We start from the raw sequence: 20,959 nt of genomic DNA, 5'->3' as shown, positions 1-20,959 counted from the left end.
TGCATGAATTATGAACGGTGTATGCAATAAAAGTAATATTTCTACTATAGATTTTACCTACATGACAACCGTTGCTAGGCAACATTTTCCCTTGACAACCAGTACAAATAGCTAGTATTTGTCATATTATATACATGTATGTATGGACATATATATATATATAGATAGATATGTATATATAGAAATAAGATAGACATATATGAAGAACTTTATTGCGCGACCATTGTAGCAGGTACAAAGTATGGCAACAACAGTAAACATAGAACAAGACATGAGTATGGAATAAAACTATTCACTACATCAAAATGACTATCTTAGGTTTTACATGATTCAATTTTTCTAATTTTGAGTATCATTATTTTTTCTAATAACAAAACAATCTTTTATATATTTGCCTATTTTAACACTGTATGAGCTGTTGCATCTAAATATATAGTCAAATCTATCTGTGGTATTGAGTGTCTTAAAATTTGAAGTACTTGAATTGAGAAAGGTGAATAACTCAACTCGTAGGGTATCATATTTAGAGCATTCCATATGATTGTGAAAGAACAAGAGAATAGAACAGGCATGTTATTCATTCTGCTCTTAATTCCGTGACCTTTGACCTTTGAAACTGGAAACTCTGACTGCCTTTTAGCAAGCGCCCCTTTGTGTCAACTTGATCCAAAGGCATCAGGGGCTAAATGCTGGGCTTCGGGAGTCCGCAAGACGCTTGAAGAATGTGGTTTTGCTTATGTCTGGAATTCACCCATGTCTTTTGTCTTAAATTCATCTCAAATTATCCCATCCATCTACCAACGTTTTAAAGATATGTACTTCCAATCTTTCACAACAGAAATGCGTAGTAACAACAAATTGCGTACGGCATACCGATCACTTAAAGATACTTACTTTGAAGAGAGATATCTAAAAACTACAAACATTCGACACAAAACAGCCATCACAAAACTACGGATTAGTTCACACAAACTACACATTGAAAAAGGCAGACACTGATTCGCATTCGCATAGCCAATATTGTGATTTAGGTAAGATTGAGGACGAGTGTCATTTTGTTGTTGATTGTTCACTATACTATATATAACAATGAGAGGAATAACCTCTTTAATTGTTCACCGGAAACATTCTCTGTCTTCAAAGCCAAAGTCCCACTGGGTAGTGCACGGTACAGAAGGCCGGTTTCGTCACAGTTGTACACGTCTTCAGAGTCGTACTCCTGTGCGATGGTCGTCAGGACGCCTCTTACCCAGTCTCTTTCACCTTTCCGCTCTTGCCCTCTCGCTTCCTCCTCCTGTTCGGGTTGCTGTTACACTCCCACAGTCGCATGATGGTCTCTTGGTTCTTGTTCACCCTGCATACCTGCGACGTCGAGCATCCAAACCTCTTCCCAACCTTCGTCTGTGACAGCTTTGGAACGCTGTCTAGAAGCTGGATCACCTTGACCTTGTCGGCTAAGGTGAGATCCACTCTCTTCCTCTCTGGCGTGTTGATGGCATGGCGATAACGAATGTGTTGCAGTCGAAACGAACTCAAGACTAGTGAGAAAGCAGGTAGAAACGCGTTTTTATTGCGTAAAATAAGTTGTCTGAGAAATGAAACGTTCATTTGCATAATTTATGCAGAAACGCGTTTTTTTCCTTACCGTACAAGCTACGGATGTCATATTTGAGACGTAGGTACCTTAAGAAAAGGTGAACACACCTGACCATGAATTATGCTAATGAGGACTTCGTTTGCATAATTTATGCAGAAACGTCCCTGAAAAGTGCATGCTACGGAGTTCCTACTTCACATGTAGGTACCGTTAGGAAGGTTAAATAGACCTGGACATAACTTATGCTAATGAGGACCTTCTTTCCATAATTCATGCAGAAACTTCATAATTCCCTTACAGTAAATGCTAAGCATGTCATATTTGAGGTGTGGGTAATGAGAGGGGAATATCCTGCATTTTCTCGAAAATGTTGCCTTTTTACACTTCAATGATCTCCCACGGGAGGAATAAAGTACAAGAAGAAGAAGAATGAATGAATGAATGAATGAATGAATGAATGAATGAAAACTTTATCAACGATTTTTAACGTGTCTTGCGCCATTATGCGCCCAGCCCATGCGGGCTTATAAGACATGAGGTTACATTAATTGCATAAACAAAAGATCAGACGTAAGGAGATTAACATAATCGACTAAAAGCACAATATACACAAGGTGGAGTAAATAAACAAATATATAACATACAAGAGGTGGATGAACATAAGTATCAACTCCGAACTTAAGTTGGGTAATCATGAATGCAAATAAACGTGTAAACTAAATAAGATATAACAGAATGAAGCACAAACAGTAACATGATATGGTAAATTTCAGTTACTATGAATATATGTGACTTCTTCGTTTTGCCCAGACTTTTTGAATGAAGTTTGCTATTTCATTTACTCCCTCATTAAACATCCATTTAATTCTGACTTCGTCCCTTTCCAGACAACCCCATCTTACTTTATTGTAGTGAAATTCTAGGAACTAATATTCGATGAAGGGATCTGATTCTAAATGGAGTACAGGAATGTCCTAGTGAAAACATTCATATAGGGAAACTGTATGCAAGATTCTGTCTCCAATGTTAGGAACAAATGTAAATGATATTATTCTCAAGGTTGCCCGTACTGGGAAGAAATCTGATATGTTGACAAGTCGTCCTGTTCTAGTTCGTTTCAAGAAGTACAATGACAAGTTACATGTTCTATACAACTCAAAAAGGTTAGCTAATCGAAATATCATATAAGAGCAACCTACAATGTCCTATGAGATACCTGTTTTGGAATATGTTATTCTCAACTAATGCAAAATGCTACTCTGTGTCCCAAGAAGCTCTGTTAACGCCGCAATAGGAGAACTGGGAATGTTTCCATTGTACACTCAGCACAAAAAGTTTAGTAAAAAAACTTAAATTTGGTCGGTGATATCTCCGTTGTTTCTTGATCAATTTCAATGATTTACGTATCATTGAAAAGCTTGTGTGATTTTCTTTCCCATGATACCAAACTTATTATGATTGTAAATTAATGGAACGAACACCAGACCTGCTTATGCGAGCGGGTCACATAAAAAATGTGCCCAGATTATCCTACTAACGTCAAACGCTCAATTCAGTATTTTTCATTCTGCTGGTATCACGTGGCTTGTGTACGAGGGTAATATGAATCAACAAAACACATTAATATGAAAGCCAAGGTTAGTCTTCATCCAAACCAACAAAAAAATGCGTAAAGAAACCTCAATTTATTTGAGTTATGATGAAGGAGGCTTAATACTGAGTACACACGCCATGCGCTGTCACCACAGCCCGGTACATCCTCCTCATAATTACTTCCATGAAAAATGGAGATATATAGTTTTGTGTGTGTCTGTGTGTGTGTCTGTCTGTTTAACGTTTGTCTGTTCGTGTTTCCGCACTACTCTCGTTAGCATAACTCAAGAACCTCTGGATGGATTTCGATGATCTTTGGTATGTGAGCGGGTGTTGGGAAGGTCGAGTTTGGGCCCCTGGTATGTGACCTTGGTACTGCAACAGAACTTCCGTTTCTGTATCTTTAGACCTGGACCAGCTATGGTCTTCATTTTTGGTTGGCAGATAGCTTGTGTTGTAATAAAGACGTGGTGTCGGTTTGGGCTCCCTAGCAACTTGCTCTGGAACTGCAGTGACGTTATTGTGACAAACTTCTAAGGGGAATAACTGACCAAAGGAAAGACAGATTTCCATGATATTTAGTATGCAGGTAGCTTAGACAGAGATGTAACGTTGGGTAACATAAATTCGTGGGGTACTTAAAGTCGGGATTTTCGAAAACGGGGTATTTAGGGATATGTGCTAGATGCAACATCAGTAATACCGCTAGAAATGCAAACTTGACAGACTAACGTATTCAGAACACTGTCTGAAAAGCTTTGATTAGCATGCATTAGAAGGGACGAGGACAAAAACTCTCCGTCCCATATTGGAACAGTCTGAGGGCTTCGTGGGAGAATCACACTACATCGTTGTCGGCTGGTTTATAAGACAAATGTCACATCCGCTTCCTGTTAAACACAATCATTTACAAGACAACTTATTTTCTTAAAATTGCTGACCTGCAATTGGACTCTAAGTGTGATCAATCATCAAAACCCCTCTTTGTTGCTACAACCTACGGCACGTGTATTTTCCCGCCGCCATATCATTAGCCAGAATCCTGTTGTCAAGCAGACGACAACGGTTTGTGAGGAACACTTTTTTGTTTAAATGTTGCGTGTGATTGTGGACTGAGGACGATATTTTCCTCAAAGTTTGCTCCTAACACAACAAGAAATACATGGACATAGTAGTATTATCAAATTGAATGCTACGGCATCCGGCTAACTTTCCATCAATAATGTACACGTTGCCATGACGGTAGATGTCGACTTTGACGTTCTATAGCTACACACGGGTTGTTCCCGTAGGCCTGATGTGTGCGGTACGGCCGTTTTTTCGTGTATTTTTTTACTTGGACACGTCTATATCCATAGCACTCTCCTCAAGCCAAGGATGGAACGAATAGCTGCTGTATAAAATGTAATTAGCGGTAAGATATTCAAGACGAATCTTCTCTCCCGAATTAATGTTCACCCCTGTCCGACAGCACCATCATTGTGCGTGCGGCGGACGGTAGTTTCAAGTTGAAATATTATGGTGTCAGCACGACTAGAGACAAAATCTACCATATATATGATTAGTGCAAAGATAGTACATGATACTGACAGAATTATAGAAAAAAAGAATGGTTTATTGTTCTGCTAGATTGATTTCAGTCAACCATTATCGGAAAAATCCCGAATTTATGTTAAGCCCCTGTCACACTTGTGCGTATAAACAAGCCCGCATGAGCTGCGTATTAACATGTTTTTGGTTTAGGTTAAGTTTGCAGCCGAAGAAGTCATTTATTTGGTTCGATAAATAGGCTGCACAACGGTAGGTCAAAGTAGAAAACATCCTCTTCCCTGCAAACTTACATAAACACAAAAAAATGTTCATGCGCACTTCATACGCACTTGAATATACGCACAAGTGTGACAGGGCCTTTACCCAACGTTACACAATGAGGCGCAAATTATGCTAATTTGGACTTAATTTGCATATATGCCTCCGTCGGTCAGTATTGACCATAGTAAAATCCTAATTCACAAAAGCCCTACAGCATCCACTATGGCTAAACAGCCCTATACGAGAATGGCACACTCTGCCACAAAAATCACATCTGTAAGCTGACTCAGTTCTGTTGCAAAGCTCTTTTCTGCGGATCCGCTTTTCTTCTGCGCTGTGCATCAGTCTGACTTCTCCTGATTTGAGCTGTCTGAACAGTGTGCATCTCCACCTGGAACGGTCACTTGCAAGGTCCACCCAGTGCTCCGTATCAATATCTAGAGCCTTCAAGTCCCTCTTGCAGACATCTTTGAAACGCAGCTGTGGCCTCCCGGTACGTCTCTTTCCTGAGATCAGTTCTCCGTAGAGAAGGTCTTTGGGGATTCGGCCATCCTCCATGCGACGGACGTGGCCTAGCCAGCGAAGTCTGCGCTGCCTGAGCAGGGTGAACATGGTAGGGAGGCCGGCGCGGGACAGCACTTCTGTGTTGGTCACTTTGTCCATGATATGCCAAGGATACGGCGCATACACTTCATGTGAAAGGCGTTTAGCCTATTCTCCTGCTTGGCATAGGTCGACCACGTTTCACTCCCATAGAGAAGTGTGCTGAGAACGCATGCGTTGTACACGGCCATCTTTGTCTTGACAGAGAGTTTGGGGTTCTCCCACACTCGAGTGGTGAGACGGGCGAGTGTAGTTGCTGCCTTTCCAATCCTCTTGTCGATCTCCTTGTCCAAGGAAAGATTGTTGCTTGCCGTGGACCCGAGGTATGTGAAGTGGTTCACAGCCTTCAGTTCATAGTCACCGATGGTTATGGCCGGTGGTGCTTCTACATCCTGGCCCAGCACTTCTGTCTTCTTAAGGCTGATGATCAGACCAAAGTCATTGCATGCCCTGGAGAAGCGATCCATCATAGACTGGAGTCCCTGCTCTGTGTGAGCTGCAAGTCCGGCGTCATCAGCGAACAGTAGATCTCTGATCAGGGCTTCCCTTACCTTTGTTTTGGCCTTGAGGCGGTTGAGGTTGAAGAGTCTGCCGTCGGATCTTGTGCGGAGGTAAATTCCTTCAGTTGCTGTTCCAAAGGCTTGCTTCAGGAGAAGGGCAAAGAAGATCCCGAACAGCGTGGGGGCCAGAACGCAACCTTGTTTTGGACTTAATTTGCATAATTAATAAGGAAAATCTATATTTGCAGTGTTTTCCATCATAAGACTCAAATACATGATACAGGTGTAGCTTATGGCAAGTGGAGCATCAACAGATACCAATCATGCAAATATAATCCTAATTTGAATAATTAATGCAAAAGTGCCATAAAGTGGTAGATGACAGGTTTGTCAATATTGCGACATGTGTAAGTTGGTTAAAGGTGTTCATGGCCAAGCATATATTATGTAAATGTGTACCGGTAAGTCATTTGCATAAACAGAATAGTTCATGGAGATATGAGGTCGCGGAACTTTTGTTGTCACCAGTTTTGTTACGCGGTCCCTGGCTATTCTTTCACAAGGAGTTGTCGCAGGTCGACCAATGTTGTTCTGTTGATCATTCTTGCATGCACAGCTCGCCGAAGCTAGTGGCAGAAGTTAGGATGACGTCACCCAACTTCTGCCTGTCATCCTACCCTACCCTTTGCACCTTTGAACTGGTATAATATGACGTCATATCTGAATCCCGGAAGCCTCAAAACTACTCGGTAATCATCGTAACTTCTGCCAACTTCTGCCACTCTAACTTCTGCCACTTCACCCTAATATTAGACATACCTCCGTCGTTTAGATTACACAAATTACACATTCTGTTTTGCTCGGGAATTCCCTGGTAGCTACCAGTTTCCATACAGATTGGCAGAATTCCTGAGCGCAGCTGTGCACATAGGGATCTTTGGGGTTTAGGGAGGTACATAGTAACATATCTTTCTGTACAGCAAGTATCTTTAACCAGTGTGTATGATCTTAGTTTGGGCTTCAGCCAAACTATAGATGCTCAGTCTTGTTTGTAGAAATCAAAGAGATTATCCTTAATTTGTTTTATGTCACCTCTCAGTCTGTTGAAGAAAATATGCTCTTGCTCAACTTTACAAAATATTTATTGAACTTCTATGCTCCAGGGGCCATGGTTTTGGAGATCCCATAAAAATACATGATTTGTAAGTCTGTCATTAGGCATATTAATTAATCTATTCCAGCGCAATTACAGCCCCCTTCCCTCTTATTTCGCAGGGTGCCCAACCCGTGTCCCCTGAGGTAGCAAGGACAGGTGCAAATCTGTGCACATCTAAAAAGCACCGAATTGCTCTATTTTGAACCAATGAGCACTTATTCCATGTCTGAAATCCCCTACCCTGGGAGACCAGACACCGTATATCGGCGCCCCACTCTCCGCTGTAAACCCAAGCTCTGCTATTCGGCTAGCAGAGCTTGGGTTTACAGCGGAGAGTGGGGCGGGGTCGGTCTTCGGGGGCAGCGGAGGGTGGGCCGGGAAAGCTTAGGCGAGCGGCTCGGTGGCGCGCCGATATACGGTGTCTGGTCTCCCAGGGTAGAAATCCCCAGACGCCCGCAGGGTAGTCGAGGATTGGGCAAACACAGGAGTCATATAATTGTGTGTATGTGTGGTATCCTAAGTCTTTTAAAACCTTCACCTTACTCAGAACCCCACCTAAGGCTCTCCCAGCTGCCTCTGCAAGAACAGTGGTAGCTGTGGTAAACAACATGTGCTCGTCTAAGAAAAGTCCGAAATATTTGTAAGAGCTCACCACATCGAGTTTCATATCTCCAAATCGGAATACATGAGAAGTCCTTTTTACCCTTGTTTTCCTGAAGTGTATGATTTGTTTTTCCCCGGTTAATCAGGAGCCTCCATTTGGAACACCAATCAGTAACAATACTAGTATTTAGCATTTCTTGCAGATCGCTTTGTACATTGTAGTAGTAGTGGCATCGCAGATGTAGTAGTCGGCATGTGATACAAGCTTCCTCTCCTTGAGTGCCCGATCTATTTTCTTTTTCAATTCATTTTTTCTTGTCCTGAGTATGCATGCAACCAATACAGTGGAAAATCTGTCCCACATATACTGTACGTACCCTGCTTTACACGTGCTATTTCTGCGGTCTGCCTTGCTACCGGAATGCCCCGGAATGCCCCTTTACACCGGAATGCCCCGGAATGTCCATAAAGGAGGATGAATTCTACCGGAATACACTATGCTTTGATGAGTAAACACCACAGGTTGCTTTACTTTGGCATGAAATGATATATTTATGGCCCAGGGAACGAGATATCACTAGAAATTAGTGATGGCCATCGGCGTCGGAGCCCCTGCCAGTCGCCATGTTTGTTTTCATTGCGGATTACAATGTTTGTTTTAAATACTAGCAGGGTCATAGTAGACAAAAAGGATGTGAAATGTCGCAAATACAGTATGTTTTGGTAAGCTAACATCGCCGGCTTGGCATAATATAACGTATACATGACCCTGGGATCAAGAAATCACTAGAAATTCAAGGCGATCGGCGATAGTTCCCTGGACAGTCACCATGTTTGTTTTCACTGCGGATTACAATGCTTGTTTAGTGACGTCATGGTGAGTCATACACCAATGAGATTTATATTGGAACGGCAATTCTGCACAGAAATTTCTTCAAGCCCTCGGCCAACCTCACATAGTAGACAAATTGCATACTCTATCAGTAAAAGAGTCAGAAAACACAAACAATGAAATTGAAAACTTTGTTTCCGACTTCAGCTCAATGCTGAGGGACGTCGGGTTCAAATCATTATGTGTAAGATTTAATAAGAAGCGTCCACAAAAAGCTCGTAATAAGAAATGGTTTGATAAAAGCTGTCCCGAAATGAAACGTGAACTAAATAACTTAGCCTCTTTCAGTCTTTGCTTGAGAAAACCCCATCTAACCCACATGTGAGAGGAGCGTTCTTCAGAAGAAAGAAGGAATACAGAAAACTATTAAGAAAGAAAAAGAGGGACTTTCATCAACAAATTATGGATCAACTTTCTTCCCTTAGGGAGAAAGACCCAAACGCTTTTTGGAAACTGGTTAACCAACTTAAACCAGATAAAACACAACAAAGCTGCCAAAATATATCAAATGAGATGTGGCTGAAGCATTTTAGTGCTGTAGACAAGTCATCAACTGACAATATCAAAAATTCTGAAACTGAACTCCCCACCCCTGAAAACGGCCAAACACACCCCTCTTCTCGTATTACAACCACAGAGAACTTTACACTAGATGCTTTGATAACAACCGAAGAATTAAACACAGCCATCTCAAACCTAAAAAACAATAAATCTAGCAGCAGCGAATTGATCACAAATGAAATGTTAAAATGTGGTAAATAAATCCTACAGAAACCACTACTACACCTGTTTACCTCATGCTTACAAAACGGTTACTTCCCCGACGATTGGTCCCTTAGCCATATTGTCCCCATACATAAATCTGGTGATACCTCAGTCCCCGATAACTACCGGGGAATATCCATTATCAGCTGCTTGGGGAAATTATTCACTTCCATTTTGAACAATCGCCTTGTCAATTATGCGGAACAGAACAGCCTTTTCAAACCTCAACAGGCCGGTTTTAGAAAAAATTATAGAACATCTGATAATTTATTTGTGTTAGCTACTTTAGTCAGCAAATACCTCAGCAAAAATGCTCGAATTTGTTCATGTTTAGTAGATTTTAGCAAAGCTTTTGACTCCGTTTGGCGAGCAGGTCTATTTTTCAAATTAAACAATCTTGGTATAGGGGGGAAATTTTTAATGACCATAAAAAACATGAATTCAAAAACTAAAAATTGTATCAAAACCAACGGCGGTCTTACAGAAACATTTTTTAACTAACTGTGGGGTTCGACAAGGCTGTAACCTAAGTCCAACTTTGTTTAATTTATTTATTAGCGATATGACATCTGAGTTTGATGATGTTTGTTGCAACGCCCCTGTTCTACACAATAGGAAAGTACCGTGTCTTTTATATGCCGATGACTTGGTGTTATTTTCTGAATCCCAAAAAGGCTTGCAAGCGTGTCTAGTTAGATTAGAGAAATATTGCAAATATTGGAACCTGAAGGTAAATCTAAGAAAGACCAAGATAATTGTCTTCACTAAGGGAAGCAGACTACCAAAGAATTGTTTATTTTTGTTAAATGGCAATGTTATAGAAATTGTTATGTCATACTGTTATTTAGGTATAGTGGAAAGCGCAGCTGGCACGTTCAAGGCAAACAACAAACATTTATGCAGAAAGGGACTAAAATCTATATTTAGCATCAGACAGTCTCTAGACAAAGCTGATGCCTCACTAACCATTAAAAACAAACTCTTCGACACCTGTATTAAACCCATATTACTATATGGGTCTGAAATATGGGGGGGCTTTCAAAAGCCAAAAATTTTGTCCAATTGAATCTGTACTCTTAAAATTTTGCAAATATTCACTCAATGTTCCAAAAACAGCTAGCAATCATGCTGCACGGGCAGAACTAGGGAGGTATCCCATTCATCTGGAGGCCTCCCTAAACGCTATCAAGTATTTCATTCGACTTTGCAAGAACGTGCCAGCTGACAGCCTTCAGGCAGACGCTCTCCTATATCAAGCAGATTTAGAAGCTTCAGGTGCCAAGTGTTGGGCGACTGGGGTACGCAGCACTCTAGAGGAATGTGGTTATGCTTTCGTATGGCAAAGCGCCCAATCAATTGTATCAAGTACGTCCCAAATTATTTCATCGATTTATCAGCGTTTAACAGATATTCATTTTCAGACCTTTCTATCCGAAATTCATAACGATAACAAAGGTGCAAATGAAAAAAATAAACTACGAACGTACAGATTATTGAAACATTCCTACAACGAAGAAGAATATCTAAAGATTGCAAATGTACGTCACAGATCAACCGTTACAAAACTAAGAACAAGTTGCCACAAATTGCGAATCGAATCAGGAAGACATAACCGCACTCCTCTAGAGCAAAGAATCTGCCAATTTTGTAGTCTAGGTAAAGTAGAAGACGAAGTACATTTTATTGTAGACTGTCCTTTGTATGATAGCGATAGAATAATTCTTTTCAGTTATATGTGCTCAGTAAATTCCCCCACTTTAGATACCTGAATAGTAGAGAGAAATTTATATTTCTTGCAGCCTTTGATAGACCAACTCTAACTAATCACACAGCCTCCTACATTTATACAATTACCAAGAAGCGAGAGGAAGTCGAAAATACATGAGCATGCTAGATGTTTATATACAGTAATACTCGTGAATATGTATATATTTGTTAACATGTGACCTGTGCTTAGCCCAGTGGGGCAAACATGTACAATAAAGGTCTTCATTCATTCATTCATTCTTTATAAAACCTCCTTGCATACACACAAAGGGACGTGAAAGTTCGGAAAAACAGTATGCTTTGGCAGGTTGCTGTATTTATTTTGGGCATGAAATAACGTATGTAGGATCCCAGGAACTTAGAGACATAACCGGGCGATATGTTTATGATGTTTCTAATAAGTGTGATCAAGGACATTATATAGGATAAAATGTCCTTGGTGTGATGAAGCTATGCTCTCCTAATGGAGGAATAAAGAAGAAGACCTTTATTGCGCATTTTTGCCACACTGGGCTGAGTACAGGTCACAGCAAAACATTTTGAACAGATACAGTTCACTGGTACAAAATAGAAATTCAAAGCTGTCGCAAGTTTACCGCCTGAAGGCCATTGGTTATAATGCAAACATTGCCTATGTATTTCGGTGATCAAATAGCAATTATAAGGTAGATATTACAATAGAGGGCGCAGGGGAGATAAAGAATGAATTACAATAGTGCCCTATGCAGATTTGCTAACGCGCGAAAATAAGTAACAATTTAGAATTTTTGACCGACGGATACAAAATAGAAAGCCACGGAATTTTAGAATATACAGTACACTCCATAAGTAGCTATGCTTCGAGTTCGTATGCCAGCGTAAAGCATCGCGCAGCTAATTGGAAAGAGGACGGACCAGACAGTCGCGGAGGAATTCAAAGACCAAATTTACCAAGTTCACCGCAAACAGGCAGAATCCACGCTACCGACGTCGCGGATTGATGCTGCATTATGCTACTTAATGCGATGAGATGTCTATGAAATGATGAGTGAAATGTGAAAGCACACATGTGAAGGTTGAGAGATTCCTTTAGATTATTGCTTCAAAGACTGGAAACTCCCTCATTCAACAGGGTACAGCATATTGTTGATTCCGATATGCTTCTTAGTAACGCGACGGGCCGGGATCGCCCGGTAATGTCTAGTTCCCAGGGTCACGTATACGTTATCTTATGCCAAAGTATAGCAACCTGCGATGTTAACTTACCAAAGCATACTGTATTTGCGACATTTCATGATCACCTCCTTTTTGTGCATTTCTCGCTAAACAAACATTGTACCAAAACCGGCCGGACCCACTCCTCTGCTTGGAGAGTACACTGCACCAAAACTGCACCACTGCTAGGTATGGAAAAGTCACATCAACCTCCTTGGTCACATGTACTATGTCTTTCAAAATGTGGATATGGAATAAAGATTTATCACCTTCGCCGAGAAGGTTATGCAGAGGGTAGCGTTAATGTATTTGTGTGTGTGTGTTTGTAACCAACGGCATAACTCAAGAAGGCTTGGATGGATTGTTTCGATATTTGGTAGGTGGGTAGGTCTTGATGAGACATGGAAATGATTAGATTTTGGGTGCCCTAGCGGCTTGTTACGGTACTGCAGCGGAACTTCCTGTTTTGATATCTCGTGTTCTGGACATGCTATGGTCCTGATTTTTGAGTGGTAGATAGGTCTTTGGACAGAGAGTAAGTGGTATAGGTTTCGGCCCCCTAGCGGCTTTTTTGGAGCTGCAGGAGCAGGTTTTGCTTCAGATTTTGAAAGGGAATAACTCAAGAAGGGCACGATGGATGGTCATGATTTTTGGTAAGTAGATAACTTGAGTGATGATGTACATGATTAGATACTTATTATGCAAATTAGCGTGTAATTTGCATAATCAATTAGGAAAGTTTATACAGCCGCCAAATTCCATGATAGGACAATTGCATAATTGATTACATACGTTTGCATAACCTTTTTAAGCTCATACTTTGGAGAACTTCTGTTATTTGAGTGAAGACGATCAACTGGTATGATTTGTAATTGATGAGAAACACTCGTAATACGTCAGCCATATAGGTTAAAATCATTTGGCGAAGGTATGAGGTCGTGGAACTCTAGTTCTATTCATATATATTGACTGTACCATTTCATCTTCATTTTCAATATTTCTTCATGACCAGTTATATCATACATCAGCACACTGGACACATATACTGCAGTCCTGTACACCAAATAATTTGTAACCCTCTCTAGACTGGACTCACCCCCCCCCCTCCCATCATAACTTCCAAACGGTATGGTGTATGATCAAATTTGCAGGGGGTGATAAGCATGTAAATATTAATCACTCTCCATAATAAGCCTTGATTATTTGGCGAAGATGATGTGTTCGTGGAACTCTAGTTGCAAAGACCGTATCTAACTGGCAAAAAAGGTTTTCATTGCATAGAGATTAGCATTTCTGAATCTCCATGATATTTGGTATGCAGGTTGCTTAGACCAAGGAGGTTTTATAACCTCCTTGCTTAGACAGATGTACACAATGAAATGCAAATTGAGACTTAATCTGTATTGATAAATGAGAAAATTCCGTAATTCCTGTGTTTCGTACAATTTGACTTAAATACATAAACAAATGTAGTTTATGGTAGGTGGAACATTAACTGATACCAATAATGCAAATAAATCACTATCAAAAGTACATGTATGTGCACCCTAGGTTTGCCTAGATCTAGCAGTTTGCATAGTTGGTCAACAAATAAAAAGTCGGTTCTATCTGCTAGTGTGTAATCAGCCTCCAAATGAATGTTTTCTTACAGACTGAAACTGCTTCCACAAGCAGGTGAAAAGAGAACACATATCATATCAAGTGATGATTTCATCTTCCTATACATGAACGTCTTTGATTTTGTGAATAAAATCTGTACACTCCCCCACTTAACGCTCATAAGATCTTAGCTAGAAAACCTGTCAACTATAGTGACTGATCCTATTCGCCAATTTCACACTTCCCAAGATGCCCCAGTGGGGTGTCGTAAACTTCATTTTGCGGTAATTCTTCTTAGCGCGAACCAACAGAAAACCCAAGTAGGAGGGCGGTAAAGCTGCAGGAAGGTACGTTTTTTGTGTTGATTCTCATCAAACATGTCATAATTACATGTTTTGTAGACTGAGGAGATAATACAGAACAATTCTTAAAGGTTTTACCAGTGTTTGTCTATAGAAGTTGAATTTGTATATTATTGTCATAGAGGAAGGGGGAGACAAACACTGGTAAAACCTTTAAGAATTGTTCTGTATTATCTCCTCAGTATACAAAACATGTAATTATGACATGTTTGATGAGAATCAACACAAAAAACGTACCTTCCTGCAGCTTTACCGCCCTCCTACTTGGGTTTTCTGTTGGTTCGTGCTAAGAAGAATTAGCGCAAAATGAAGTTTACGACACCCCACTAGTACTGGGGCATCTTGGGAAGTGTGAAATCGGCGAATACTGGAGACTATTTGGGTCAGATTTTGGGTAGGCTGTAGAATGCTGGGTATTTCGTAGTGGGAAGAAGTTTTAGATAGGTGGCAGAAATGGGTGAAAAAATTTCCCTAATATGTCTAGTTGCTTTGTTCTCTTGCGTATCTTATTACCTGGATGTATACCGGTAACCTTTATCAACAAAAAGTTGGAAAGAGTTGTAAATCTTTAGCAACTAGTGTGTATGCCAAGCTAACCAAAACCATAAACAGAAATTTAAAAGGCAAATTCTTTGCTAACAAAGACCAGAAAAACAAAGTCAATGTTAACAATGTCAATTTGGTGGCAAAGTAACATGATATTACTTTAGCGGGTATCTCACTGGACTTCAAATTGCGCTATAGGAAACTGTGCTTTGCAAAATAGTGTCAATCTTCCCTTGCCATCACACGGTCACACCGATGTGCAACGCATTTGCGTATGAAGCCCAGATGAGTATTGGAGAGTTATTAGAAATCCCAGTATTGTCACTGAATCAAAAACCAATGTACAATGACTGAAAATGCTTAAATAAGAAATGTGCAGTGATAAAAGGTTGTTCACTTATGATAGTTGGTGCAACATTGGTAAGACAGGGATCGAAATACTTTTTTTTGGTTACGTTGCAAGATTGCAAGGTTGGCAAAAAGTTAACTTGCAATTTGAAAAATTAACTTGCAATATTGTTGGTATGTAACTGCTTTGCTCTACATACATACTCAGCCTGACATAGCAACTTTTATAGCATTATGAGACTATAAACAATTTACATGAAATTTAGAAAATGTTCAAAGCAAAATTGTATACAGTCAGTAGTTAACACAAAAGCTCAGTAGTAAACACAAAACAGTATAGTACAACATGTACAACTTTTTAAAAAGATTGAAAAAATTTAAACTTAGCAGAATTTCTAACGTAGTAGCAACAATAACAAAATTACTTAATTTTTCCTCCACAAATAAACTAGTGACTGAAACATGGTGCTTGAATCATTTACCAGCCTTATGACCACATCGTGAAAATTGCTAGAGGTCAGCATGTTATTTACATGTACGTTGGGCATTTTGATTTTCTGATGGTATTTGTTTTTGTCCTTTTCCAGCGCAAATTTCAGCAAAAAAATTATCTATCTATGAAAGGGTCTAGATGGTTAAGAACAAAAAAGCATTGATTTCTGTTTTCCAATTGAAAATTTACCGTATTTTATGGGATGATTGTGTGTCAGTGTGTAACGAGAGCAGCTTGTTCAGCAAAATTGCAAGAGCATATAATTTTACTTGCAAATCTTGAAAATCATTTGCAAATTGCAAGTTGCTTCATTGTATTTCGAACCCTGGTAAGATATCATAAAATATGTAAATTCTGCGGGTTTGTGGCACTTTGCGAATGTCTGGCACAATGTGGCATAGTCCAGTGAGATACCCCCTTTACACAAGCTTAATTTTCAATGGTAAATAATTGTGGTAAATTTCTCATTGAGAAGCACATCTAGCTTCAACAGCCTTCTGCACTCCCTATGACTGACCAGGATTACATGACTAATTGTTCTTAAAGCAAACACACTCCACACATAGGTGTACATGCATGATGGTACATACACTTTGACATTTTACCCCATCATATACACACAGTCATGCATCTTGAACAATTAATATAAACTTGGAAAAAAAGTTGACCATATCCCTGTACCTCCTATTGTATCAAATGCATTGAATGAATTTACATTCGAAAGCTTACTTATTGCCCTTTACAATGATATCCTATTTGTTACACTATGATCATACCTTAATTTATTGGTAGAATACCAGGGCTATGTGAGAAGGTTGAAAAAAAAGTGCCCAAATTTCCCTTGATCAGCATAATGCATCACTGGAAAGCGTGAACATACATTTGTTATACTATATTTTCCTTTATGTCATACCTGGGCCGCAAAAAACATTTGATACCGTTGTTCCGGACCGGGCAATAACTTGCGTTATTACACGGGGTTCTACTTTTATTACATGGGCTTCCATGGAATATTAAGAATGCATTTCGAGTGCGCCGTTTGTACCGCTGTCGAAAATTTGAATACCGGATTCGGAGGTTAGGAAGCAATGTTGACAGTTCTTTTCTGTTCAAGGACACAAGACTCTCTCAACTTCTGGCGCATTTTGCATTGAAATGTGTTCTTTTTTGGGTGGGAATGACATGAAATAAAATACAAGACGGTGTTATCCACATCAACATGAGGTTTCAAGGTTTTTCTTGCTGAGGCCACACCAATTTTATTTGTTGATTCTCAGACTTTTTTCAGAAAAAAATAAAAAATTTTGGCAAATAGTCTGGGGTGAAGATTAGGGTTTACATAACATAAAGAAGAAGAAGAGGATTATTCAAGTTTCAGCGTTGCATGGCTCATTTCATGCAATGAACCCCTTTCTTTGATCTAGTACAGTATAATTTCAGTGACGAAATTAAATTACCTTTTGCTATGTAATGTATGGATTGATATTGGAAATAGTTTCAATAAATGAAAAATCATAACTTATGATAAAACTTGACCACACTTTTTAGGTATGTGCATCCCTTTATAATCTATTTTGGTGGCTATTAAGTTTTACAACTGAACAAATAGTAAACATTTGTTAATGGCAATAGTGACCCAATCTTTTTTTACAAAAATGGGTAAAACAGGAGAGGCGATTCTGAGAAGCCCAATATAAAAAAAATAATTGGTGTTGCCTAAACCACACTCTTGTTTTCCTACGTCATTAATTATTCATAACTATGCTAATTTGAAGACTTCATTGCTCAAAATTCAAGGTGGTGGACCATATCAGAAGCAAAGGTGTTGTCAGGTTATTCTTTAATTTTTATCTCCATGAAAAAAGGCTTTTTCATGGATATACTGTTTTGCTTGCGTTTGGTGTTTGTGTGTATGTATGTGTCACCGGATGCTTAAAGTCACCATAACTGTAGAACCTGTACATGGATTGTAATGATTTTTGGTATGTGGGTGGGTGTTAAGAGGAGGAAGGTCAAGGTCGATTTTGGGCCCCCTGGCATGTGTGATTGGAACTGCAATGGCGTATTTGTTAAAATCTTCAATGTAGAAGAACTGAAGAGAGGATCGACAGATCGTCATGTTATTTGGTACACAGGTAGGTTAGACCAAGATGTACACACTTAAGTGCAAACTATGCAAATGAGACCAAATTTGCATAAGTAAGGAGGTAAATCGTTTGCATGTGTGTCGCTGGATGCTTAAAGTCAGCATAACTGTAGAACGTGTAGATGGATTGTAATGATATTTGGTATGTGGGTATGCGCTGGAAGGAGAATGGTCAAGGTCGATTTTGGGCCCCCTGGTTTGTGTCCCTGGAACTACAATGGCCTATTTGTAAAAATGTTCTAAAGGGGTATAACTGAAGAAAGGAACAACAGATTTCCACGTTATTTGGTACGCAGGTAGGTTGGACAGAGATGTACACACTGAAGTGCAAATCATGCAAAGTTAGTGTGTTTGCGTGTGTGTGCGCGTGTGTGTATGTTTGTGTCACCGTGTGTGTATGTATGTGTCACCGGATGCTTAAAATCAGCATAACTATAGAACGTGTAGATGAATTGTAATGATATTTGGTATGTGGGTAGGTGTCGGGAGGAGAAAGGTCAAGGTTGATTTTGGGCCCCCTGGTATTTGTCACTGGAACTGCAATGGCGTATTTGTCAAAATCTTCAAAGGAGAATAACTGAAGAAAGGAGCGACAGATTTTCATGTTTTTTACTATGCAGGTAGCTTAAGCAGAGATGTATACATTGAACTGCAAATTATGCAAATTGGACTTAATTTGCCTAAGTAATGAGGAAAATCTATATCTGCAGTGTTGTCATGTGGCACCCCACCTGTCAGTAGCTATTTATAGCGAAAGCGGGTCAGACTTCTCCCCTTGCAGTGTGGGTCATACCATTGAGCGATATAGAATGGGGGGAACTGGTTTAATAGAAAAACAACGTTTCATGGAGATTTTGGGTCCTAAGACTCTTGTTTTTATTCTGTCATTCGTACCTAGGCTTTTTTTGTCATCACTCGAATTTTGTCACCACCTATCTAATTAACAAAAAACATTCATACGTTTTTATTCTGTCTCCATTGTATTTTGGGGTTACATGTATATGTTTAAAAAACAATAATGAAAAAAAAATCATGATCGCCGATTCAAGATGGCGGATCCCAAAGAATGGCTAAATACATATGACGTCATTCTATGGGGAATTTTGGCATTTTTGTTTCGATGCTCACTCACATGTGGTAGTAAGCTATAGTATATAACCTTTGAAATTTGGATCATGACAAATATGGTATCATTGTTAAATAGGCTTTCCAATCATACATCTGTACACTTGATAAAGTAATAGCAGACATATGATCAAATGTAGGTTTTGAACTTTTGTGCTGAATATATATCATCAGACTAAAGAAGTGCAATAAATTCTACAACAAGTTTCTTTCCCTTACAAAAGTGTTTCTAAGCTATACTACTGAAAAATCTACAACTAAATGAAAGAATGCATAATATATATAATTCATGTATAAACCAGATGGCCGCAATCTATATACACCGTGAAGGGGAAAATCTGGTCAGTTAACTATTCATGGCCAATTAGTAAACTTCAAAAAAGCTGGACTTGAATAATAGTAGAAAAGGCTGTGCAATCACAATTGAATACAAATCAGACAAAGTTGAGATTTCTTCTACCCTGCTATTCTACTGAGACAAGGATAACCCTCTGAATGATGTCACCTCTGCACAGCGGACACTGCTCCAGATTACCAGCACATCCTGCACAGCAGCACACATGTCCGCAATTCAGGAATAACACAGATGACTGGAAAACAGAACAGGAGCTGTAACAGCAATAGAAATGAGCGAAACAACTAATAACAGGAGGTATCTGACTGCTAATTCAACACTTGCAATTCAACTACGTGGCCATCACTAGCATGTAATGACTTATAAATTATAATGCTATGATTACAATCGTCAAGATGTGTGTGTGTGCATTTGTAAATTGCATGTACACGAAACTTGAGAAGCTGGGTAGGGGTCAGGAAACGGAGATAAGTTTGATAATGGGCCTCCTAGTCGTTTTCTATCATAATAGTACTGCAGTGGAAATTACGGTTTTGATATCTCGTGCTCTGCATGGTCAGATATGTCATAGTTTTTGAGTGGTAGGTAGCTCTTGGGACAGAGAATAAGTGGTGAAGGTTTGGGCCCCCTAACAGCTTTTTAAAAACTGCATGCCATTTGGCCGAATTCATATTTGATTTTGAAAGAGAATGTCCCAAGAAGAGTCGATGATTTTGGCTTTGTACATTTAGATATCTTAAGTGATGGATTACATAATCAGATGCTAATTATGCAAATCAGTATGTATTGCATAATTAATGAAACTTATAAATCTGTGGCATTCCATGATAAGACTCTTTAACACTATGTTATTGAGAAAAAGAGGAAAATTGATAGATATCAATTACATGTACATGTATGCAAATGAAGACCGTATTTGCATAATTAGCGAGAAAAGACAATTCTTTTGCAACAGGGGTCTGTGATACATGTAGTGTGTGGGAAAAAGGCGATGAAAGGGTTTTGAGCGTGAAGGTCTGAGATCACATTTCTCATAATCTGCTGCAAAATGACATTAAATGCCAACATGGCTGAAAAGAGAAAGATCTGATGTACTTCTGGTGAAAATTAATTTCGAGCCTGAGCTTTACTGAAGAAATTGAAACTCGGTTGTTCTTAAAGCTAGAGGGATATCCTTCATTATTATTCACATTGTTGTTTTGACTCAGTATTTTCTAGAAGAGACGGTCGGTAGAGTTGAGGGTTTGCAACCTCGAATTGAGACCCAAAATAAACTGGGGTGTGCTTCCATAATTTCATAGTGGCGAATAATTGGAAGTTCATATTTGGGGCATTAGGAATGTACTAATTATAAGGTGAACATTATTAGACATAAATGATGGCACCATTTACATGCATGATTTATGTACTACAGTAACTTTCATGTTCATACATGACTTTGAACGACTAATGTGGTTAACGTATGTGGGTAGAGAAGATGATCAACTAATATAAGCTTTTCAA

General features: G+C 39.4%; 1 protein-coding gene across 2 annotated transcripts in view; it reads right to left on the bottom strand.

Annotated features, from left to right (window-relative positions):
• Positions 1-13,868: 13,868 nt before the first annotated feature.
• The window catches only part of LOC136442590 (E3 ubiquitin-protein ligase LRSAM1-like), a 72,644-nt gene continuing 65,553 nt past the window's right edge, over positions 13,869-20,959 (bottom strand). For both annotated transcript variants that reach the window (XM_066439535.1, XM_066439534.1), the window contains one exon: positions 13,869-19,691. In XM_066439535.1, the coding sequence (XP_066295632.1) occupies positions 19,566-19,691 (126 nt within the window). In that variant the 3' untranslated portion in view covers positions 13,869-19,565. The remainder of the gene's footprint in view (positions 19,692-20,959) is intronic.

Source organism: Branchiostoma lanceolatum, chromosome 9 (genome assembly GCF_035083965.1).
Source record: "Branchiostoma lanceolatum isolate klBraLanc5 chromosome 9, klBraLanc5.hap2, whole genome shotgun sequence".
NCBI classification, from domain to species: Eukaryota; Metazoa; Chordata; class Leptocardii; order Amphioxiformes; family Branchiostomatidae; genus Branchiostoma; species Branchiostoma lanceolatum.
The sequence above is the reverse complement of the archived record's forward strand: the minus strand, read 5'-3'. Positions and strand labels throughout refer to the sequence as shown.